The sequence below is a fragment of the Amblyomma americanum genome, chromosome 10, assembly GCF_052857255.1.
Source record: "Amblyomma americanum isolate KBUSLIRL-KWMA chromosome 10, ASM5285725v1, whole genome shotgun sequence".
NCBI classification, from domain to species: Eukaryota; Metazoa; Arthropoda; class Arachnida; order Ixodida; family Ixodidae; genus Amblyomma; species Amblyomma americanum.
Window position 1 is genome coordinate 63,652,078 of NC_135506.1, and position 26,443 is coordinate 63,678,520.

General features: G+C 41.8%; 1 protein-coding gene across 1 annotated transcript in view; it reads right to left on the reverse strand.

Moving 5' to 3' along the window:
- Positions 1-19,543: 19,543 nt before the first annotated feature.
- The window catches only part of LOC144108358 (uncharacterized), a 51,356-nt gene continuing 44,456 nt past the window's right edge, over positions 19,544-26,443 (reverse strand). Inside the window, exon 4 of the mRNA XM_077641612.1 lies at positions 19,544-20,413. Coding sequence (XP_077497738.1) covers positions 19,931-20,413 — 483 coding nt within the window. The 3' untranslated portion in view covers positions 19,544-19,930. The remainder of the gene's footprint in view (positions 20,414-26,443) is intronic.

A 26,443-nucleotide genomic window follows, 5' to 3' on the forward strand; every position in this document is an offset into this window, starting at 1 on the left:
GGAGGCCAACCATATGACGACACGCATGACGTCAGGCATGTAGAGTCACGTGATATATAGCTTCTGCCGTCTATTTTTTTTTCTAAAAGTGGGAAGAGTTGAATCCACAGAGGTTGAATGGGTTTAATGGCATAGTTTACTTGCGTTACTGTATTCTGCATGCACTATAGACCAGATTCATTTACCCTCGCACGCAGGCTGCGAGTGCTCTCTTACTCTCTACACCAGTCGCCATCTATCGGCGCACGCGGCACGTTGGACTGCGGTCGGGTCGCGCCGGCGGCGCGTAGAATGCGTGTTTACGTGTTCTTCGCTTCCGTCGCTGATGCGCTCTATCACCTAACGTATGTGGGTGTGTGCTGTGCATCACTAGTCACATTTTTTCTGGCCGTTCTACGGTTATCTGACACACACTGTTACACATTGTTACACACATATGCGAGGGTAGTCGACCAGGTACGGTGTGGATTTAAAACCGGTTCTTACAAGCACATGTCTGAGCTGGCGTGTCGTTTGTTGCCGTTTTTTTACGTACGCTCCCAGCTGTGATAATTTTATGCATCAGATTATATATTTATTGATTTGACTGAATGGTGCAGTGACGTGCAAGCGGTAACCGGATCGGCCAGCTGCAGATCGAAGGTTGTCCAGGCGAAGCGCGTGTTTTCAACAGCCAGTACGTCTTAGACATCCGTGCACTGAGCTTGCTATTGCTCCCGTAAAGACATTTCGTGCATGGGGATGTAAGCACGACCGCCACCAATTTAAGTTTCTATTTCCGTATGTATCTCAGATGGGTCCGCGGGGTAAAGGGCTGACCGTATAGTATCTCTCTGCTGTTGGTACCTACCTGAATCACAGCAATATATACACGATTTTATTACATTCTATGACACGTGGCCAAACTGCTACGCAACGCTGTCACATGCTCCGAGAGCTTCCAAAGAAAATAAACGCGACCTCGGTCCGCAGAATTTGTGAAACCTGGCCTCTCTGCTGATATTGATCAATCTTGAATAAATTAAGCGAGAATACGTTTTTGTGCGCCAGACAACAGAAATCATGGCAAAATTTGTTTTCTGTTTGCCCTGTGACTCAGTTGCGCTCACAACAATAATTTGTTGTGACCGGCGCACCACGTAGCTAGCGACAAGAAAGCCCCATTTGTGGTGGGTGCTTTATGGCCGACAGGAAGGATTAAGAGCGCATTGGAATTGAAATTGCATGCTCGCTGGGCACATAATACTTGATACTGACCAAAAAGCTTTTCACTGTAATGGAACACCAAGACAGTAACGATATAAGCGCGAGCGCGTGCTAATCGCCGGCACAATTAACGTGAATGCCGAACTATATGTCATGACATAGCCTCCTTTAAGTATAAAGGAGGCTATGGTCATGAGTAACGCATCAGTTCTATCCCTTTGATAAAGCAAAGACCTCTTGCAACACAACCACGCTGTGGAAGTATGCTGAACAACGTTTTTTTAACGCCCGAAGGGAAGTAAATCGCGGCTATATGCAGGCGCGGCCGCGGAGCTGCCGCCGCCCCGCAGTCCCCAAAGAAACGCCCGCAACGCGGCGCGCCAGTCGGCGGAAAATGGCCGCGCCCGAGAGCGGCTCTTGATTCTGGTCTATAGCTTCGAGCTGTTCAACGACACCAGTGGCGAGCCAAAGGCGTCGAGAGAGTGGGTGATCGAAATGAGTCTGTGTGCCTGGCAGCCCTCACGTGCGGAAAGCAACTGATTCAGTGCGCATTAAAACTCCTTGATTTAACTTCGTGTTAGCGGTACTATCCCCCATTGGGTATTTGGAAAACAGATTTTTGGGGAAAGGAAATGGCGCAGTAATTGTCTCGCATCACTGCAGATACCTAAACCATGCCGCAAGGGAAAGGGGATGGTGGGCACGAAAGAAGAAAGAGCTGCCGCTGTGGAGGGCTCCGGAAGCCTGGAGACATAATCATTCCGCAATGCGCTCCGGCCAATCTCCTGCCATAGGTATATGCCATTAAGCCTGATGACATCAATAATTCAGGGTTAGGTTGGCCGTTAAGTTCTGAATGCGGCGGCTGCATATCGATAAAGGCGAAATGCGAGATACCAGCGTCCTGTGCATTATTAGAGCAAGTTAAAGAACCCCAGGTGGTTGCAATTATTCCTGCACCCTCTACTACAGTGCCCCTGTATCTTCCTTCTTTCACTCCCTCCATCCACTCCTGCATGGCAAGGTTGAAGTGTTCACCAAGAAGACATAGCTACTGCATCTCCCCTTTTCTCAAAACCAATCTCCATTTTCATGTGAACTTAAATACCTTCAAAATGTGCACACCAGTATGGCAGTATTGAAGATAATATCTTTCGATACATTTTGCTAATTGGTATTAGGTATCACTGGCAAAAATGAAAGTACCTGTTTGGAAAGCATATTTTTAGTGTAGCATGTATAATAAAGATACTCAATAAAGAAAAAAAACTGTGTCGCAAATTTGGAGGCTGCTGTGAATCAACCTTCCGGCTGGCAGCACTCGCTCAGGCAGTATACCGTATACTGATAAAAGGGATGGAGTGCAACAATTAGAAAGAGGCGATGCCAATGCCGTTGGCCTGGTCTGCCTTCTTTCGTACTGCGTTTGTTGTTTGGCAGATAAATGATGCATACCTAGTGCTTCTGTACATTCAGTGACAGAATGAACTAGAAGACAGGCCTACCATTGTGGCAGAAATAATACCGCTTTATCCCGACTTCAGGTTGCGGTGGTTGCCAACAGAAATGGACGACTTTCGCCGCCATGATCAGAAGCTTTCAGAACATTTGTTGGTGGTGGTGGTGTAAATGTACAGCTGGGATTAGCATTACAGAGGGCTGTCGACAATTGCTCCGTCTGAGTCACTGATGCATATGATTGCATCTCCACCAAAGTTCCATAAAGCCAGTGTGATTGCCGCTCAGTTCGGGAGCCCACAGGGTACTTCATTTGGGAGACATCGTCCTACTTTCAGTCTCCTAAGATTTTGAAGGAGTGTCTCACACTCAGCACGAAAATGCAGGCACGTTAAAACGAAATAGTTTAGACACCACAACATCGCGGTGTACGCACATAGGTGAGAAGGCACAGTGAATCTTCTGCAACACGGTTTTGTTGTCGAACATGTTTCGTTCTGGCAAACTTCCTGTCTAAAGAAGGCGCATTTTTCAAGCATGCAATTACCTCTGAAAAAAGGAGAAGCATCGAAAGCTGGCGCGTCTGCACCGGTGCCTTATCAAACACTGTGCGGAATACTTCGTGAGCTGCGTTACCTTATCAAAACCAGCAAAACACGCGTTGTCTGCCCCAGTGCAAACCTATTCAAATGCTGCTCTGTTGATACTGGAAATGCTTTGAGACTATAGTATCACCTATTTAGTGACTAGTATCACCATTATCACCCATGTTTTTTTGTAAATGACCAAACCGTGTATAGGCAGAGTTCATGCACAGGTGATAAGAGAAAGTCTGTCTGTTGTAAGAAGTAAGAAGCATTGAATAATGCTAGGGAGGAGGTGCAGAGGTGGCCAGAGTGCAGAAAAGTGTTGTTCCACTACCTGCCTAGCAAAGTTCTCATTCATTAGAACAGCCACTCAAGATTCAGGATACTGGGCTTCTTGAGCAAGATATTGTCTGCCACCATGTTACCAGTGACTCCACGAGATGTTAGCCACTGGAAGCAAACTTAGTCAACACGATAGACGTTACACACTTGTCAATGGAGTCATCAGGCCTGGCAGCGTCAAGTGCATCAGCCATGAAGGCCAGAGAGCACAGCTGCCAACACAATTCCTTTGATGATTGTAATCTATATAGTTGGAAGTAGAATGCCTCGTTAAGAAACCTCAGCGGGCGCCTTGAAGCAGCGTGGATCAAGCATGGGGGAAGCTGGTGAGTAAGCAAGCAGTGAATGATAAAACACTTGAGTCTTCAAAGATATGATGACAATGCTATAATGATCCAACGTGTTACTACACACTGCAAAGGCACTCTAGAATCTTACCTGCTGTGACAGAGCCGTGTGCCATTCTGTGCACTTTTTTCATCATATCACTTGTCATCCTTATGTTTGCTTTGTCATCAAATCTAAGTAGTGTATGAACATGCGCTGAACACCTGACATCCTCAGCAAAAGTGTCTGTGAAACCATGCGCGACCAAAATTCGCTCTAAAACCTCGATGCAGGATGGTAAATGCCACATATACCATAGCAAACCAACTTAAGTATTATTGTCTATGCCCAGTTATCATCTCCTTCCTGGCTTTAGAGAAGAGCAATGCTTTGAGTTGACAGAAGAAAAGCAGACTTGCTGTGAATGTACTGAACTGCCATAAGGGAATTGAGTCTGCTGTGTGTGAACCCAAGGAAAGGAAGAAGGATCTGCCCACCAGGAAAGCGATGCATAGCTGCAATCCACATCATCATCAGCATTTCCGTTGTAATCATGGCCTTATCATTGTTGCCCATAACCGTGCCCACTCACACAATGCACCGCTACTGCCAATACACTTGGCTGGTTACTGCATTGCATGGAAGTGAGGCTGCAGCGGAATATTCCTACACTTAGCAAAATGCATCCTCTAGCTTAGGCGTATGCTAATGGGAGTGTAGCGGCACAAATGCAACACATATCCACACCACTGCATCGAGTCACTAGACACTGAGTGGCACAAACATTTCGTGCCAGCCCAGCCACTGTGGAAGGTGTCTGTACTCAAAAATAAATGCACTAACATCCGGTGAAATTTTCTTATGGCCTCAATGGGCTTCAGTTTTTTGGAGCGGTATGTTCACAACTAGAGGTTAAAGGCTGAGATCGCCATGTACTTCAACTTGACCTTCAAGGGTCAGCCAAGGTCAAGCCATCAGTTTATAAGTTGGAGAACCAGTGAATGGTTATTGGTGAAGCCATTGCAAAGGTCAAGGTCATTTCAAGGTCAACCAAAATCAGGTGGTGTGACCACCTCTTGGCACGCCAAGGTGCCAAAACACGGCGTTTACATGGTAGGGCATGACGTCGCGCCCTCCTTAACCGAGTACATAACGGGAGGAGCGCCAACACACCTACAAACGAAGTCAACATGCACTGGTCATGTGGTAAAGACCAAAGAAATGGCCAAAGCATAGCATAACAACACTTTGTCAGGCTAAACCATAGTGAAGCTACAGCTTCTTCCTCAGTTTAATCAAAGCTAATCCACCCATTAATTTTTTCACCTGGGTCTTCTTCATGACTGTGGCGTGGCAGTCTGTTATGCAGCAATACCAGCACTTCCTATTCATCTGCTACAGATCTGTGGCAGTAGAAGCGTCGCAAAATATCAGCAATGAGACCGATTAATATGAGGCAATTACATTAAGACCTGACGCATTGGCTCAGTGGTTAGAGTTCTCGGCTTCTGAGCCGGAGTACTGGCCGGGTTCGAACCCGATCAACTGCGGCAGCCACATTTTGATGAAGGTGAATTGCAAAAGGCACCCGTATGCTGTGCAGTGCACGTTAGATCCCCAGGCGGTTGAAATTATTCTCGAGGCCTCCACTACAGCAGCTCTTCCTTTTTCACTCCCTCCTTTACCCCTTCTCTTAAGGTGCAGTTCAGGTGTCCACTGAGATGTCCTAAGTGAAAATTTGCTGCAGGTTTCCAGCTGGTTCCAGCAGAACCAGTAGGCTTCCATCAAAAAAATTTTCACCTGGGGTGAGACAGATACTGCGTCATTTACTTTGCTCAAAAATTAAATTAAAGTTATGTCCAGTTTTGCTGAAATTAATGCTGTCGTTCTGGGCAAAACAGAGGCAGTGACTGATAGCCCGAGTACATCTTGGTGTACTCAGCAGTGATAATCGAGGCCTTTATAGTGGTGACACAGAAGCGGAAAAATGCATTGCAGATTGCCTATACATACAGGACTCTTGATTCAATGATGCTGTATGCTTCACTCTTATCCATTCATAAAATTCATTATTATAAAATACATAGCTACATGCTCGTCTGCTCCCGTAGAGAGGCATTTTTCATTTGCAGGACCTATAACAAGGCCGCATCACGGGATTCTTTCTGACCAGCAATTTGAGCAAATGCTGTTACTTAGTACCATTAAGTAAAAGTAACATCTAAAAAACATAGATTAGCAAAATATGTTCTGCCTAATTAAAGCTTTTAGTTCTTTTATATCTTGTCCTTTGACTTCTAACTCGAAATGCATACTGCCCAACTTCAAACAGCTGTTAAACACAATGCTGGGGAAATAAGTGTTTGGTTGTCCCAAGTGCACGCTGTTTGCATTTTTTAACACAGGACAAAGGCAACTCTAAATAATGCAGTAACAAATGAAAAATATCAGAAAAATTTTCAAGTTTATTTGTATGTAGTGAAGTGCTCATGCACGTGTTGACATGAATGTTGGCTTAAAAAAAAGATTTTGCTAGGCTGCAAATGGAAATGGCCATTTAAACATAACCAAAGTGTCAGCCCATTACTAAAGTTTGAACAGCCACAGGCTATATACTGTGTGTGGCCAGGCCTTCAGACAGAATAAAAGGGAAAAATGGGTAATACGTAGAAACAGCATATTTTACTCGCCTGGTTGATGCACAGCATTGCAGATGAAAACACACTTCTTGATTGCCACACTGCTCCCAATTTCAGTGCATTCTCTTGAGCAGATTCTCTAGGCACAAATTTTTATTGAAGACCCATAAGATAATGTTGGGCCTGATAATTTCACTCTAATATATTTCCCAAGTCTCCTTTAAGCCATGCTTTTTTGTTCATATTGCTTTCTCTGGACAACAGGTGCATGCCTAGAGATGTGCAAGAAAAGACTAGCTATTTTCCTCACTTTTTCAACACACCCTGATTGTAATGACTAGTTAATGTATTGCTGTAGTTCTTTCAGATCAAAATTCGTTGGTCACTTGACATCAGTACACATTAATCGTCAGCCATTTCATTTCAGGTATTGACAGAATAAAGGGCTCAAATGTGGTCTGACAAATTACACTCAGAAAAGGAATGACTTATTTTGCATTAAATCATTTCAGGTGTTTTATGTTTTGTGCAGCCACGGGTCATGTCTTACTTGCTTCAAATGCCAGAAAAACGATGTACCTACATAACACATTTTCACATGCCACGTACTACCAAACTATTAAACAAACCATTTAGGGTGTTTTATCTGTCACTAAAAGGCCTCTTTAGTGTTCTGCGTGTTTTTACAAGTGACGGTGTACAGTTCAAAGTGAATCGCCTTGAAAGGAAGAAAAAATTTGGAAAAATTGTTGGTTTTTCCATGAGTCAACTGCCTCATAATACTTACTAAAGAAATTTTCAATTCTAATACAAGCTGCCTAATACATCCAAAAAACTGATTTAGAAATACATACTACATCTGGGGCAGTTTACAAAATGACCAAATCACAAACTTGTCAAAAACAGATCAATTAGCCCCACTCCTATCGGTCCGACGTGGCCGGCAGCCATATTGCTTTTTGCATCATGGGTAGCTGCACATTATGTCACGATAACGTCACACCTGATTATGCAGGCACAAATTTTGTTTTTGAAGCGGTGGCTTCGCTACTAGGTGTCTTGAGCTGAGATTGCCATGAGTTGCCGATGATGTTCAAGGCTCAGTCAAGGTCAAACCTTTAGTCTGAGTTTGGAGAACCGGGGGATAGTCAATGGTCAGACCAATGGCCAAGCAATTGGAGAGGCCAAGTTCATTTCAAGGTCATCATGGTCATCAAGATCAACCAAAATTGGCTCACGCTAGCATCTCTGGGTATCCGAGAATACAAAACGCAGTGTTTACGTGATAGGGTGTGACGTCGAGCACTCCTTAACGGAGTATATATTGGCAGGTGCGCCAGCAGGCCTAGAAACAAAGTTGGCATGCGGTACCTGTGCTAGGCCATGAGGCCACGGCCTCCTAAATCAAGTACATAACAGAAGGAGTGCAGGCGCACGTAGGCACGAAGTCCGCATGAGCTTTTCACATGCTAGGCCATGACGTCAAGGCCTCCTAAAGTGAGTACGCAACAGAAGGATTTCCAGCGTACCTAGGCAAGAAGTACACATGTGGTGTGATCAGGCTAAACCATCGTGAGGCTACCACTTCTCCCTTGGTTTAACCAAAGCTAATCCAGCGTTAACTTTCTTGGGATCACTTTGAGGCAGTCAATTTGACCGTTGCATTTGTTACAGAAAATGGCGGCGGTGTACATGGCAGTACGACTGAGGCGGCTGCACCGGCGCGAGCAACCAAGAAGGGTGCAAGAAGATGCATTTGGCTTGCCGAACGAGCTATTTTATCACCTTCTTTGACTGAAGAAGCAGACAGTGGAGTGGCTACGCGACGAAGTTGGCGATGAACTGGGAGTTATGCGTGGAGGTCTGCTCTTGCAGTCAAAAATTTTTCATTAATTTTGCAAACAATACATGCGGTCCTACAAAGGGCCTGGAGATTGTCAGAAGTTATCTCATATTTGCTCTTAATGCTGCATTAAATATTGTTTATTCACAAGGGCAAAAAAAAAAGAAAATGCCCCAGTACCCACTTGTAATGTTTTCCCTTAGTACATTTATTTAAATACGTATTCCAGTCCACTTGCCATTCAAAATTGGCTGTGGCTAAATACATCATACGGACCCATGTACACATTTTTTTTTCCCAAGTGCGTTGGGTGGATCCGAAAGGTACGTCACATGGACCTGGCACATTTTTTTTTCGTATGTCAGGCAGATCATTATAAGCCGAATAAAGTCTGGCCATACAATGCATGCTCAGTTGTCTGCTCGATTTTCCTACTGTTCAGCACTCTTTTGGCTTGCCATCTACCAGGATACATGACGGAAGCCAACTCACCAAAACCAAGGAGCATAAGAAAAAATTTGAAAATTGGTTTTTGAGGAAAGGAAATGGCGCAGTAACTGTCACATATCTCGGTGGACACATGAGCCACCCCATAAAGTTTTGGTTTATGGGGTCTAACATCCCAACGAGTCAGGCTATGAGGGACGCTCATAAGGAAGAGATAAATGGAGTGAGAGGAAGAAACAGGTGCCTTAATGGAGGGCTTCGGAATACTTTCGATCGCCTGAGGATCTTAAACCACGCACTAACGTTGCACAGGACATGGGCGCCTTTTGCGTTTCATCTCCATCGAAACGGGGCTCCCGCGGTCGGATTCGAACCCGGGTACTCCGGCTCAGTAGCCCCAGCACCTTAACCACAGTCACTGCGGCAGGCGAGAAGCATAGCGGATGTTATTTTCTTTTGGTGTTCATCAATGAAACTGTGATAGAGCAATTATTTCAATGATAATTGATTAGAAAGAAAAAAAACACATCTCGTCATTGGATCTGAACCCATGACCTCCAGATTTCATGCCCGGTGCTTTACCAACTGAGCTACAGCAGCGGCTGTCCAACCTTCTGCATTTTGGGTATTTATGTGTAGTGTAACCGAACCAACAGCGCCACCCTCGTCCACGGTGGCAAATGTAGCTCATCCTGTCACCGTTCTATAGTAACATTGTGTCCTGCAAACGTGAGAGCCGCATAAAAACATGATCGAACGGTGAGGGTGGAAGCTGCGAGAACACTCTTTGCTATCTATAGCATCAAGGACGCCAGAATCGAGGTCCTCGTTCGTTAGCTATTGAGCAGACAAGGGAAGGGAAAAGAGGAGCATGGAGCATTTTAAGACATATGACAGCAGCAACCTGTCACTTGACTGCTTCTGTCATGTATCTATGTCATAACGAGCCTATTTACCAGGATAGTTAAAAATTGATGCTTTCGGCCTTTCGGTTGCTTTTCCTCTATGTATTGTGCTGAAGCACACTTTCAGCTCAGCAAAAGTGTGCTTCTATGTATTCTTAAGAGCACTAAGCCAAATTTTCACACGCGGTTTTAACCGTCGTTCCAGCTGGGAACAGCAGCATCACTGCATCTTGCTTATGTCAGATCGTTGTTGGTCTATACAGTTACTGACACGATTACCAAGCACACTTTCGGCTCAGCAAAAGTGTGTTTCTAACTGTCTCCAAGAATGTCTCTGAACACAGTAACAAAACAGCTGCTTTAAAGGCACCTACAATTGAGCAAGACATGTGATGAAAGTAGGCTGCAAATGATAAGACCTTGTCTCATATTACAACTCAGCACTATATTGTTGAAGAAACAAGGATTTATAAAACTTTATTTATATATTTATTTATTGTACCCTCAGGGCCAAAGGCATTACAGAGGGGAGTGGGTTAATTAGGATAAACTACAATAAAATAGAATACAGTGAAAATAGATATTACAAAATAAATTTCCTCCAGAATAAAACAAATAACAACATTCAGAAAACGTAAATTGTATAGAAACAATGTATACAATACAGTGGAAGCAGATATAACGCATAATCTACTTTCTTCAGAATAAACAATATTAGCTACAGCATCATGAAATATTTTATTATCAGCAATGGCTGCAATAACAGAGGGAAGGCGGTTTCATTCCACAGATGTGTGGGGAAGATATGACTGAAAAGAAGATTTGGTGTGCCATGTTGGGATGCCAAGCTTGTGGCGGTGATCAATGCGATGTGAAATGTATTCGGGCACAGCATCACACTGAACTGAGAAAACATGACAAATGTGCTACAAAGCGGTTTCTGTCTCCAAGAATGTCTCTGAACACAGTAACAAAATAGCTACTTTAAAGGCACCGACAATTGAACAAGACATGTGAGGAAAGTAGGGTGCAAATGATAAGACCTTGTTTCATATTACAACTCAGCACTATATTGTTGAAGAAACAAGGATTTATAAAACTTTAATGTCACATTGAAAATTACTTAAAAGAAACAAGCGCCGTCAAATGGAGAAATGTTGCAACTTTTGGTGCATGCCACCACATGACCACACCTCAGTAAAGAATCACCGTTATGTTGAGCAAACGATGTTTTAGCCTTCAAAAGTCTTTGTCATATTTCATTATAGCTTACGTTTTCTCGAATGTGCCCTTTGAAGGAAAGCAAACCTCCTTGCACACTTTTAACAAAGTGCTTTGAGATTTCATTGCCGGACTAAAGACAACGCTGAACTTCCCCACACCTTCTAGAAAATAAAACTGTGATGCATCATTTCAAAAATAGAATTACCATCCTCATATACTTGATGCTAACACAAAAAAATGTGTCACAGCGACATTTCCTGTACAAACTGTTATACTTTAAAGTAAAAGCTAGGAACAGTCATACACCGCAAACACATCTGTCTATGGCCAATGTGCTTTGACTCCATTGCTCACATTTAATTTGTGGGACGCTATACTGTTCATAGTCATTAACCCTTTAATGACTGAATTAGAATTAATCAATTTGGGCATTAACCAAAATTCATTACATCTCGTAACTTTGCCGAAATATCAGACCAGTAAGAGGCTTTTTTAACATGGCGCTTGAAAATTATCTGCCTGTATCTCTTTAACAAATACCTGCAAGCCAAACTGGTATACTCCTAAAATGCACAGTGGCTGCTTACAACTGCACCACAGAATGCTGCCAGGATGCTCACCATAATTAATAAACAGCAGATGGCTTTAGGTGAAAATATGATACAAGTACACAAGATGCCACCAGCAAGCAAACCTACTTGTTCAAAAGGACACTACAACAGTGTTTCCTTCCTGTGGGATTGCACATGACGACTTCAATGTGAATATGTTGCAAACGCCTTGGAACACAAATGGCACTGGTACGGCCTCTCGCCTGTAAGTGTGCAAAGGTGCTATGTCAGTCTGTCACTCCTTGCAAAGCCTAATTGCTACAATGCATGCACTGGGATGGCTTCTTGCCTGTGTGCGTATGAAGGTGCTTTGTCAGGGTGGCCTTCTGACTGAATCCCTTGTCGCAATAGCTGCACCAAAAGGGGCACTCTCCAGTGTGTGTCCTCTGGTGGTTCTTGAAGTTTGTGAGATGCAGTGTGGAGAAGTCACACTCAGGGCACAGACACCCCTGCCTTCCTGCTTGTGATATTTGTTGAGGGGACGAGCTGCAGACATCAGGTGCAGTGACGGAGCCTGCATGGTAAAACAGTGCATACACAGTATTTAGCAAAATGTGAGAGGCGTGCTTCACTGCACTGATAGCACCTGACACCCTCTCAAGAAGAGTTAAGTGTTAGGATGCTCTCTCAACATATCACATGTGGTATTAAAACTAATAAACCAAAAATTATTTTGACAACACAGTGTTTAAATAAAAGATATTTCTAACATGGCACACATTCTTGGTCAGCACAGAAGCTAATAAGCAGCATATCACAGTAAAAGCATCATAGAAATTGCACCAAAAATTTAAAGAGTGACTGCATATGTGGAGCCCATATGGCAGGTTCTCTCAGATCATGATTGGCAGTTTACCAAAATCCTTCGAGAGAGACGTGTACAACAGCTGTATCTTACCATTTCTCACCTACGGGTCAGAAACGTGGAGGCTAATGAAAAGGGTTCAGCAAAAGTAAGGTTAAGGCAGCGAGCCATTGAAAAAAAAAGTTAGGTGTAACGTTAAGAGATCGGAAGCGGGCAGAGGGGATAAGGGAACTTAGGCGAAATCCTAGTTGAAACCAAGAAAAAGAAATTGGCTTGGGCAGGACATGTAATGCAAAGGCAAGATAACTGCTGGTCCCTAATGGTAATGGAGGGGATTCCAAGAGAAGGCAAGCATATCAGGGGGTGGCAGAGGGTTAGGTAGGCAGATGAGATTAAGAAGTTTGCAGGCATAGGTTGGGCGCAGCTGCCAAAGGACAGTGTTAATAGGAGAGACATGAGAGAGGCTTTGTCCTGCAGTGGGTGTAGTCAGGTTGATGATGATGATGATGCATGAAAATATTTAATGCCTTCCACTGCATATCAGAAAAGGGGCATGTTCTTATAGTGGAGAATTAGCAGGCACTGAGCCATCAGCAGATGTAAGCTTATGCTCTACAAGCACGGAACTCTTTTCTATTACTTCCCTTTGAAAACAAGACAAAAAACATGAATTTGAGAAGCATCAGGCTTGAAACCACTGTTGTTGCTGATACACACTAAAAGGTGTAAGGCATAAACCAGAGATGTGAAAACAGGTTCATCATCATAACCACCAGCCTGACTATGCCCACTGCAAGACAAAGGCCTCTCCCACATCTCTACAATTAACCCTGCACTTTGCCAGATGTGGCCGCTCTATACCCTCAAACTTCTTAATCTCATCTGCCATCTAACTTTTTGCCCACCTAACTTAATCTCATCTGTTCCTGCTATGCTTTCCTTTCCATGAAATCCACTCTGTTACCCATAATGTCCATCAATTACCTTGCCTTCGCATTACATGCACTGGCTGAACCCATTTGTTCCTCTTGATTTTGACTAGGATGTCATTAACACGTGTTTGATCCCTGACCCACTCAGCCTTCTCCCTGTCTTTTAAAGTTACACCCAGGATTTGGCTTTCCACGGCTCGCTGCATAGACTTCAGTTGAGCCCTTTTCATTAGCCTTCACATTTCTACCCGATAAGGAAAAACTGGTAAGATACTGCTGTCACCTATTTTTCTCTTGAAAGATATTGGTAAACTGTCATTCATGATCAGAGAGAACCTGCCAAATGCACTCCACCCCATTCTTCTTATTCTAGTTATCTTACTAATGATCCAGATCTGCAGTCACTACCTGCCCTAACTAGTGGGTTGTTAACAAGTAAAAGCCTGTAATTCACGAGCATATTTCTTTAGTATTCACGTCGAGTAAAAACTGTCATTATTGTTACTTCTAACCATCACAGTGCTCTCACAAAGTAATACTGCAAGAAATTACCGTGTGGATCAAAAGGCTGAGGATAAAGCTGATGACAGGATATCACTCAGAATCTAGTATAATGTGAAATGATAGATGAAAAACTGCTGTTATGACCTAAACAAGAAAATGCACAAGAAATAGTGTAGCTTCATTTTACCATACCCAGAACAAGTGCACGAACCAAAAATGAAGACCACTTCTTTTACATGAACACTGCACACTGATGTTTAATGAAAAGGCAGTTCTTACTAAACCTAGTACTGCTATGTGAAACAGCATTAGGTACAAAACAATTCAACACATTGCAACACCTGAGGAATCTGCATGAACACATGGAACACACCTATTGATTGGTTGATGCAAATGTAATGTCTACTAGGCCAAGACATAGCATTTTTTCTGAGTTTTAAGAATAAAACAACACTGTAATCTAACATAGTGACAGGCATTCATGAGCAAGAAACGGAATCATATTTTTTCTGGTTTCAAGCCCCATTTTTAAGGGACATTGCCAGAAGAATGTGACCACCAATGCTTGCTACACTGTCCATTTTTTGTTCATTTATTAATACTGGCAGCCCCAAAAGGGGCTTTAACAGGAGTGAAAGCGCAGAGTCAAAGATCAACAGTAAAATTGGCACTTTAAAAACAGACGTGTTCAAAAACATAGCTATACAACAGCTTGTAGAAAATAGCCTCTAAATCCACAAATTAACAAATAAAATGCATCACATCAGGAACCAGGACAACCGCTCACTTCGATAACGACAAAACTACCGTGCCTCTATGATTTAGTGCCATATATAAACTTATCTAAATGATGCAGGTATTCATTTAATGATGTGGACAAAACAGCAGTCCAGAAGAGAGTTCCAGTCTGCACCTTCGCCGAAAGAAACCAAACTTCAAACAATCACTTCGTATGGTTGGCAAAAGAATAAAATTATTATGCCGATACCTTGATGGTTCATTGGTTTTGATTTCAATGTAATCTGATCCCTATATTTTGAGAAAGTTGTTAATCATGAGGTAAAGGGTTTCAATCTTTCATACATGGTTCTGGCTTCTAGTTGAGCTTGTTTAAACTGTTCTGTTGAAGAACATTTCTGGCGAAATTTATTATAGATAAACACTGCAGCAAGTAGCTGTCTCCTATGAAGTTTGAAACAATTGGTTCCGGCTAGAGGATCTCATACCATTTTGGCATATTCAGTTACTGCTCTAACCAATGTTTTGTATGTGAGGCACCTTACACCTGGAGTCCTTTGTGTATAGTGTGTTTGAGGCACCATAGTTATTTAGATGCTTTGATGACCCTAATGCATTATGTACGTCTACAAAAGACATCACACATGGGTGTAACTCCTGCACTGAAATTGAAAATGAAGTTTATTAAACTGCTGCCACAACCAATGAGTGGAACTGTGTAAGCGAAACATCCATTTAATTCGTATTAAACACAAAAGAACGAGCAGCAAACACAAACAATCATAACAAAAAGACACTTCATGTGTGTAGCAAGGCATGAAGAAGAGCAAAAAATTAAAAGAAGCCAGGAAAGACTGGATACATGTTTTGTATGTGAGGCACCTTACACCTGGAGTTCTTTTGTGTATAGTGTGTTTCACGCACCATAGTTATTTAGATGCTTTGATGACCCTAATGCATTATGTACATCTACAAAAGACATCACACATGGGTGTTTTCCTGCACTGAAATTGAAAATGAAGTTTATTAAACTGCTACCACAACCAATGAGTGGAACTATGTAAGCGAAACATCCATTTAATTCGTATTAAACACAAAAGCACGAGCAGCAAACACAAACAATCATAACAAAAAGACACTTCATGTGTGTAGCAAGGCATGAAGAAGAGCAAAAAATTAAAAGAAGCCAGGAAAGACTGGATACATTTTGCAACATCTAAAAATAAGTGGCATTGTTTCAACGCAGGGCCACATTTTCCGTTCCATGGTGCGAAAAAAAAAAAAACTTGATCAAGAACTATAGTTCCACTAAAGGGAATCTTTCTCATAATTAATCAAGAGCAAATGGTTTAGGTGAAAATATTATAAAAGTACACAAGATGCCACCAGGAAGCAAATCTACTTGTTCTTGTGTGATTGCATATGACGACTTCGGTCTGAATTTGCTGCAAATGCTCTGGGACACAAATGGCACTGGTACGGCTTCTCGCCTGTGTGCAAGCGAAGGTGCACAGTAAGGCTGTCACTCCTTGCAAAGCCTTTGCCACAATGCTTGCACTGGTATGGCTTCTCGCCGGTGTGTATGTGAAGGTGATGTGTCAGGGTGGCCACCTGTGTGAATCCCTTGTTGCAATAGCTGCACCGAAAGGGGCGCTCTCCAGTGTGTGTCCTCTGGTGGTTCTTGAAGTGTCCGTGATGCAGTGTGGAGTAGTCACACTCAGGGCACAGATACCCCTGCCTTCCTGCTAGTGATATTTGTTGAGGGGACGATCTGCAGCCACCAGGTGCTGTGACGGAGCCTGCATGGTAAAACAGTGCATACACAGTATTTAGCAAAATGTGAGAGGTATGCTTCACTGCATTGATGGCACCTGACACCCTCTAAAGAAGAGTTAATTGTTAGGATGATCTCTCGAGACAGCACGTGTGGTATCAAAATTAATAAACCAAAGAGCAATTTAGACAAAAATGTGTTTAAATAAAAGATATTTCAAACATGGCATGCATTCTTGGTCAGTATAGAAGTGAATAACAGCATATTACAGCAAGAGCATCATGGAAATTGTACCTAAACATGCTAAGTGTAACTGCATATATGTAGCACATATGTCAGGTTCTCTAAGATCATGATTGGCAGCTTACCAATATCCCTCAAGAGAAAAGTGTACAACAGCTGTATCTTACCAGTACTCATCTACGGGTCAGAAACGTGAAGGCTAATGAAAAGGGGTCAGCTTAAGTTTAGGAAAATGCACCGAGCCATGGAAAGAAAAATGATAGGCCTAACGTTAAGAGTTTGGAAGCAGGCAGAGTGGATGAGGAAAAAAACGTGGGTTAATGAAATCCTAGTTGAAATCAAGAAAAAGAAATGGGCTTGGGCAGGGTATGTAATACAAAGGGAAGATAACTGCTGGTCCTTAAGGGTAACGGAGTGGATACAAGAGAAGGCAAGCGTAGCAGGGGTTGGCAGAAGGTTAAGAGCGGATGAGATTAAGGAGTTTGCAGGCATAGGTTGGGCACAGTGGCAAAGGACAGGGTTAATTGGAAAAACATGGGAGAGGCCTTTGCCCTGCAGTGGGTGTAGTCAGGTTGATGATGATGATGCATGAAAATTTTTAATGGCTTCCATTGCTTATCAGAAAAGGGACATGTTCTTATAGTGGATAATTAGCAGGCACTGAGCCATCAGCAAGTGAAAACTTACGCTCTACAGCACGAAACTCTTTTTGTTGTATCACTTACCTTTGAATGCAAGACAACAAACATGAATTTTAGAAGCATCAGGCTTGAAACTGCTGTTGTTGCTGATGCAGACAGTAATGAAGCTTTCCTAGCCATGCCAAGATACTTCTAAAAAAGCTGTCAGGCCTAAATCAGAGATGTGATAACAGGTTCATCATCATCATAACCACCAGCCTGACTTTGCCCACTGCAAGACAAAGCCCTCTCCTACATCTCTCCAATTAACTCTGTACTTTGCCATCTCCGGCGCTCTATCCCCTCAAATTTCTAAATCTCATCTGCCACCTAACTTTCTGCCCACCTAACTTAATCTCATCTGTTCCTGCTATGCTTTCCTTCCCCTGGAATCCAGTTTGTTACCTATAATGTCCATCGGTTACCTTGCCTTCACATTACATGCCCCAGCCAAGCCAATTTGTTCCTCTTGATTTCGACTTGGCTGTCATTACCCTGTGTTTGATCCGTGACCCACTCAGCCTTCTTCCTGTCTCTTCAAGTTACACCTATCATTTTTCTTTCCACAACTCACTGCACTGTGCCAAGTTGAACCCTTTTCATTAGCCTTCCTGTTTTTTCCCTTTAGGGAAGTACTAGTAAGATACTGCTCTCTATTTTTCTCTTGAAAGATATTGGCAAACTGTCATTCATGATCTGAGAGAACCTGCAAAATGTGCTCCACCCCATTCTTCTTATTTTAATTCATTCAGTAATGATCCAGATCTGCAGTCACTCCCTCCCCTAACTAGTGGATTGGCAACAACTAAATGCCTGTATTTGACGAGCATATTTCTTTTACTAATAATGTCGAGTAGAAACTGTCATTGTTACTTCTAACCATCAGAATGCTCTCACACAGTATCTTGCAAAAAATTACTGTGTGAATCAGAAGGCAGATGATAAAGCTGATGAATGAATATCACTCAGAATCTGGTATATTGTGAAATGATAGAAGAAAAACTGCTGTTATGACCTAAACCAGAAAATGCTAAAGAAATAGTGTAGCTTCATTTTACCACACGCAAAACAACAAGTACAGCAACCAAAAATGAAGAACACTTCTTATACATGAACACTGCACATTGGTGTTTATATGAAAAGGTAGTTCTTACTAAACCTAGTACTACTGTGCAAAACAGCATTAGGTACAAAACCATTCAACACCTTGCTACACCTGAGGAATCTGCATGAACACATAGAACACACCAGCTGATTGGTTGGTGCAAATGTAATATCTAAAGACATAGAACTTTTATGAAGTTTTAAGAATAAGGCAACACTGTAAACTAGCATAGTGACAAGCATTCACAGGCAAGATACGGAATAATGTTTTCTCCAATTTCAAGCCCCATTTTTAAGGGACATTGCCAGAAGGATGTAACCACCAATGCTTGCTACTCTGTTTATGGTTTTTTTTTCATTTATTAATACTGGCAGCCCCAAAAGGGGCTTTAACAGGATTGGAAAAGCAGATTCAAAGGTGAACAATAAAATTGGCACTGCAATAACAGACGTGTGTTCAAAAATACAGCTATACAACAGCTAACAGAAAATAGCCTTTAAATCCACACATGAACAAACAAAATACATCACATCAGGAACCAGGACAACAGCTCGCTTCTATAACCCCAAAATGACCCTACCTTGATGAGTTAATGCCATATACAAACTTAAATAAATGATGCAAGTATTCATTTATTGATGTGGACAAAACAGTAGTCCAGAAGAGAGTTCCAGTCTGCAGCTTTGCCAAAAGTAACCAAACTTCAAACAACCATTTCGTATGGTCGGTAATGAAATAAACTTACTATGGTGATACCTGGATGTTGTATTGGTTTTGGTTTCAAAGTAATCTGATCTCTATTTGTTGAGAAAGTTGTTAATAATGAGGTAAAGGGTTTTCAATCTTTCATACATGGCTCTGGCTTCTAGCCCTGCTAGTTGACCTTGTTTACACTGTCCTGTTGAACATTTGCAGCGAAATTTATTATAAACCCTGTGGCAAGTAGCTTTCTCCTAAGAAATTTGGAACAATTGGTTGCGGCGGGAGGTTCTCATACCATTTTGGCATATTCAATTACTGCTTTAATGAATGTTCTGTATGTGAGGCACCTTACATCTGGAGTTGTATTGTGTATAGTGTGTTTGAGGCACCATAGTTTAGATGCTTTGATGACCCTAATGCATTATGTACGTCTACAAAAGACATCATGCATGGGTGTAATTTATCCACTGAAATTGAAAATGAAGTTTATTAAACTGCTGCCACAACCAATGAGTGGAACTGTGTAAGCGAAACATCCATTTAATTCATATTAAACACAAAAGAACGACCAGCAAACACAAACAATCATAACAAAAAGGCACTTCATGTGTGTAGCAAGGCATGAAGGAGAGCAAAAAATTAAAAGAAGCCAGGAAAGACTGGATACATTTCGCAACATCTAAAAATAAGTGGCATTGTTTCAATGCAGGGCCACATTTTCTATTCACATGGTGCAAACAAAGAAAAACTTGTTGAACTATATTTCCAATAAAAGGAATCCTTCTCATAATTAATCAAGAGCAGATGGTTTAGGTGAAAATAATATAAAAGTACACAAGATGCCACCAGCAAGAAAATCTACTTGTTCTTGTGCGATTGCATATGACGACTTCGGTATGAATTTGTTGCAAACGCCTTGGGACACAAATGGCACTGGTACGGCTTTTCTCCTGTGTGCAAGCGAAGGTGCTCAGTAAGGCTGTCACTCCTTGCAAAGCCTTTGCCACAATGCTTGCACTGGTATGGCTTCTCGCCGGTGTGTATGCGAAGGTGATGTGTTAGGTTGGCCGTCTGTCTGAATCCCTTGTTGCAATAGCTGCACCGAAAGGGGCGCTCTCCAGTGTGTGTCCTCTGGTGGTCCTTGAAGTGTCTGTAATGCAGTGTGGAGTAGTCGCACTCAGGGCACAGATACCCCTGCCTTCCGGCTTGTGATATTTGTTGAGGGGACGAGCTGCAGCCCCCAGGTGCTGTGACAGAGCCTGCATGGCAAAACAACGCATACACAGTATTTAGCAAAATGTGAGAGGTATGCTTCACTGCATTGATGGCACCTGACACCCTCTAAAGAAGAGTTAATTGTTAGGATGATCTCTCGAGACAGCACGTGTGGTATCAAAATTAATAAACCAAAGACCAATTTAGACAAAAATGTGTTTAAATAAAAGATATTTCAAACATGGCATGCATTCTTGGTCAGTACAGAAGCAAATAACAGCATATTACAGCAAAAGCATCATGGAAATTGTACCTAAAAATGCTAAGAGTAACTGCATATATGAAGTGCATATGGCAGGTTCTCTAAGATCATGATTGGCAGCTTACCAATATCCCTCAAGAGAAAAGTGTACAACAGCTGTATGTTACCAGTACTCATCTACGGGTCAGAAACGTGAAGGCCAACGAAAAGGGATCAGCTTAAGTTTAGGACAATGCACCGAGCCATGGAAAGAAAAATGATAGGCGTAACATTAAGAGATTGGAAGTAGGCAGAGTGGATGAGGGAACAAACGCGGGTTAATAAAATTCTAGTTGAAATCAAGAAAAAGAAATGGCTAACGTGAGGTCTAACGAAAAGGGGCCAGCTTACATTAAGGACAATGCAGCGAGCCATGGAAAGAAAAATGATAGGTGTAACGTTAAGAGATCGGAAGCAGGCAGAGTGGATGAGGAAACAAACGCGGGTTAATGAAATCCTAGCTGAAATCAAGAAAAAGAAATGGGCTTTACCAGTGCATGTAATGCAAAGGCAAGATTACCGCTGGTCCTTAAGGATAACGGAGTGGATACAAGAGAAGGCAAGCGTAGTAGGGGTTGGCAGAAGGTTAAGAGTGGATGAGATTAAGGAGTTTGCAGGTATAGGTTGGGCGCAGCTGGCAAAGGACAGGGTTAATTGGAGAGACAAGGGAGAGGCTTTGCCCTGCAGTGGGTGTAATCAGGTTGTTCATGATGATGCATGAAAATTTTTGATGCCTTCCATTGCTTATCAGAAAAGGGGCATGTTCTTATAGTGGAGAATTAGCAGGCACTGAGCCATTAGCAAGTGCAAACTTACGCTCTACAGCACAGAACTCTTTTTTGTATCACTTCTCTTCGAACACAAGACCGCAAACATGAATTTTAGAAGCATCAGGCTTGAAACTACTGTTGTTGCTGATGCAGACAGTAATGAAGCTTTCCTTGCCACGCCAAGATACTTCTAAAAAAAGCTGTCAGGCCTAAATCAGAGATGTGAAAACAGGTTCATCATCATCATAACCACCAGCCTGACTTTTCCCACTGCAAGACAAAGGCCTCTCCAACATCTCTCCAATTAACCCTGTACTTTGCCAGCTGCAGCCACTCTATCCCTTCAAACTTCTTAATCTCATCTGCCATCTAACTTTTTGCCACCTAACTTAATCTCATCTGTTCCTGCTATGCTTTCCTTCCCCTGGAATCCAGTTTGTTACCCATAATGTCCATCAGTTATCTTGCCTTCACATTACGTGCCCTAGCCAAGCCCATTTGTTCCTATTGATTTCAACTAGGCTGTCATTAACCTGTGTTTGATCCGTGACCCACTCAGCCTCCTTCGTGTCCTTTAAAGTTACACCTATCATTTTTCTTTCCAGAGCTGGCTGCACTGTGCATAAGTTGAACGCCTTGAGTTAGCTTTCACGTTTCTACCCGATAAGGAAAAACTGGTAAGATACAGCCGTCATCTATTTTTCTCTTGAAAAATATTGGTAAACTGTCAGTCATGATCTGAGAGAAACTGCCAAATGCGCTCCACATCATTCTTCTTATTCTAGTTCATTCAGTAATGATCCAGATCTGCAGTCACTCCCTCCAGGGCTAACTAGTGGATTGATAACAAGTAAATGCCTGTAATTGATGAGCATATTTCTGTACTAATAATGTCGAGTAGAAACTGTCATCATTGTTACTTCTAACCATCACAATGCTCTCACACAGTATCTTGCAAGAAATTACTGTGTGAATCAGAAGGCAGATGATAAAGCTGATGAAAGAGTGTCACTCAGAATCTGATATAATGTGAAATCATAAAAGAAAAACTGCTGTTATGACCTAAACCAGAAAATGATAAAGAAATAGTGTAGCTTCATTTTACCACACGCAAAACAACAAGTACAGCAACCAAAAATGAAGAACACTTCTTATACATGAACACTGCACATTGGTGTTTAATGAAAAGGCAGTTCTTACTAAACCTAGTACTACTGTGTGAAACAGCATTAGGTACAAAACCAATCAACACCTTGCTACACCTGAGGAATCTGCATGAACACATGAAACACGCCTGCTGATTGGTCTGTGCAAATGTAATATCTAAGGACATAAAACTTTTTTGGAGTTTTAAGAATAAAACAACACTGTAGACTAGCATAGTGACAGGCAATCACAGGCAAGAAAGGGAATAATGTTTTCTCCGGTTTCGAGCCCCATTTTAAAGGGAGATTGCCAGAAGAATGTAACCACCATTGCTTGCTACTCTGTGCATTTTGTTTCATATGTTAATACTGGCAACCTCAAAAGGGGCTTTAACAGGAGTGAAAGAGCAGAGTCAAAGATGAACAGTAAAGTTGGCACTGCAAGAAGAGACACATGTTAAAAAATGCAGCTATACAACACCTTACAAAAAATAGCCTCTAAAACCACACATGAACAAATAAAATGCATCACATCAGGAACCAGGACAACAGCTCGTTTTGATAACCATAAAATAACCCTGCCGTTTTGAGTTAGTGCCATATACAAACTTATCTAAATGATGCAGGTATTCATTTATTGATGTGGGCAAAGCATCGGTCTGGAAGAGAGTTCCAGTCCGTAGCTTTGCGAAAAGTATCCAAACTACAAACAATCATTTCGTATGGTCGGTAATGGAATGAACTTAATATGGCAATACCATGATGCTTCACTGGCTTTGATTTGAAAGGAATTTGATTTGTATATTTTGAGAAAGTTGCTAATAATAAAGTAAAGGGCTTTCAATTTTTCATACATGGCTCTGGCTTCTAACGCCGCTAGTTGAGCTTGTTTACACAGTTCTGTTAAAGAACATTTGTGGCAAAATATATTATAGATAACGCTGCAGCAAGCAGCTGTATCCTATTAAGTTTAGAAGAATTGGTTGTGGCGTAAGGATCTCATACTATATTGGCATAATCAGTTATGCTCTAATGAGCATTTTATATGTGAGGCACCTTACATCTGAAGTTGTATTATGCATAGTGTGTTTCAGGTACCGTAGTTATTTACTATAAGCTTTGAAGACCCTAGTGCAATATGTACATTTACAAATGATATCACACATTGGTGTTATTTCTGCACTGAAATTGAAAATTAAGTTTATTAAACTTCTGCTGCAATCATTGAGTGGAAGTGTGTCATCGAAACATGCATTTAGTTCACAATAAACACAAAAGGACGAGCAGCAAACACGAACAATCACAACAAAAGCGACACTTCAAGTAGCAAGGCATGAAGCAGAGAAAACATTTAAAAGAAGCCAGCAAAGACTGGATTCATTTCGCAATATCTAAAAAAAACGTGCATTGTTTCAATGCACGGGCCACATGTCCCATTCTCATGGTGCGAACAAAGAAGAACTTGTTCATGAGCTGCATTTCCTGTAAAAGAAATCTTTCTCCTATTTCATTATAGAAAGGTAAGCATCTCATGCCAGAAATAGGTATTCAAAGCATATCCCCTGCGTGGTCTGTCTGATTTTCCAAAACAGGTTTCTTCAACACTGATGCTCATGTCAGCATGCGAGACTCAAACAGCATGCTTGTAAAAAAATATTTTAAGATGAAATAAAGCCTTAATACGCAGAAAACACATCAATTCAAGGACAGCAGATTCCTTGGATGCCACTGCTCACAGTTCATTTTGGGAAGCAAGTACTGTATAGAATCACCCTTCAATTAAATGGCACCTTATAACTTTAAAAATACTACGCCATGCAACACACACAGTAAACATGATCACTGTAATATCACTGCACCATGTAAAATACTTTTATGAGGAGACAGTGTTCCCTTTATGTGGGATTGCAAATGACGATCCAGGCATGACTTTGCTGCAAAAGCCATGGAACACGAATGGCAATGGTATGGCCTCTCGGATGTGTGGATGCGAATGTGTTCTTGGTGCAATGACTGCACTGGTGTAGCCTCTCGCTCTTGTAGGTGCAAAGGTGTCTTGCAAGTTTAGATTGCTCCCCTCCATGAAAATCTTCCTGCAATGAATTCATTGGTGTAGCCTTTTTCCCATATGAATAAAAAGGTGTTTTTTAAAATTGGCTGGCCATCTGAGGCCCTTGCTGCAATGGCTGCAGCGGAAGGGGAGCTTTCTGATGTGTGTCCTCTGGTGGTCCATGTAGGCATCGTGTACATTTGTGGCAGAGCCACACTCAAGGCACAGGTGTCCCTTCTCTCCTGCTTGCAATTGTTGTTCAGATGAGCTACAGCTGCTGTCAACTCCAATTGGACCTGCAAAATGAAGGAAATTATAAGTCAGGTGCAGACTTGTCTGAATGCAATTATCAGAGCTAGCTAACCTCTCAAGAAGAGTGAATCGATGCTAAGGATACTCTTACTGGTGTCGGTCTTGTTATGCTCGTGGCACAAATGGTGTCATGGAGAGTAAGTATTAAAGAAAACTCAAGCTTGAGCTAAAATCTTTGCTATTTTTGTTTGCATGCATTTCACACAATCATGACAGGCAACAAACAACCTATTTTTGAAAGACAGCTTAAACTGCTACTGAACTAAAATCTCCAAATATAAATGGTTCCTATATAACTTCTGATAAGTGTTAACAAAGAAAAGGGCACATGAAGCAGTATATAGTCCTTGGAGCCTGTCACATTTTCATTATCTTACCTGATTTGTATAAAAAAGAACCAAAACAAAAACATGTAACAAAATTAATCACAGGCATGTACTTGCAACCAAACTTTTTGAGCCATTAGTGCTTCACATACTTATTCTGTGTTACTTGTATTTCCAGTAGCCATGAGTAAAGATGGCAATCAACCTAGGAGCAGACTGAGCCATAAAAGAATAGTTATTTTCATCACAACAAAGACTCATGGTTAAAATTCACAGATATGCTTCACCACATCTTTTGGAACAATGCAAGGTAACCACAAATGGATGTTTAAAGAATAAGCAGCTTTAGTAATCACACTTGAGTAACTAAAATGAGCGCAGTTTCCAGAAAAATATCAGGTAAAGCCATAGGAGTAAATAAGAACTTTAACAAGGACACCTAATCTGGCACTAATGATCATTCTTTGCATGCAAGTTTCTTTATAATGTCATTTTTGCATAAAGCCCAAAAGCAGAACAATGTACATAACACTATGCATGCAACATTGAAAGAAATGAAAATGGAAGCAAGAAAAGAAGTTGGTCAAATGTTTTAGGGGAATCCCCCAAGGTGGAGTAGATTTGTAATAAGGCAGTAATTACTCAAAAGCATCCACCCAAGCACCACTAAAAGGCTACAAAGAAAAACTATACAGCTTTCTCAGAAACTTTGCAGTAAAAGAAAAATTTGTCCTGGTACAGGGTTTGAACCGAGGACCACCGCTTCACCGGAGTAGTCGCTTTACCAACTGAGCTAACCAGAATGGCAAGCTTATGGTAGGGCGAGAGCGAAGTGATCACTAACTCGAAGTGGGAACAGTGATGGTCAAATGTTTTAGAGGAATCCCCCAAGGTGGAGTAGATTTGTAATAAGGGAGTAACTACTCCCTTATCAAGAAAAGGAGTTTCGTTTCTACATATGCCAGATGGACATTGACAGCACAATGTAATCAACCTTGCTTGCTGCTTTTCCTTCTGTGCACAGTGGAAGGTTACAGAAGACGACAAACATTCTGCCTCTGTTACAACTGCACTCTGTCCGTTCATGTTAATCCATATATGCTTAGCGTCCGACATGTAGGAAACCACTTTTATGCACTGTCAAACTTACGCAGTAACTAACTGTGCAAGAACAAATAATTTTGCACATTGTCATTAGAAAATCATCATATGTGATTAGAAATGTGATTTTAACGTTGACAAATCTGAAGTT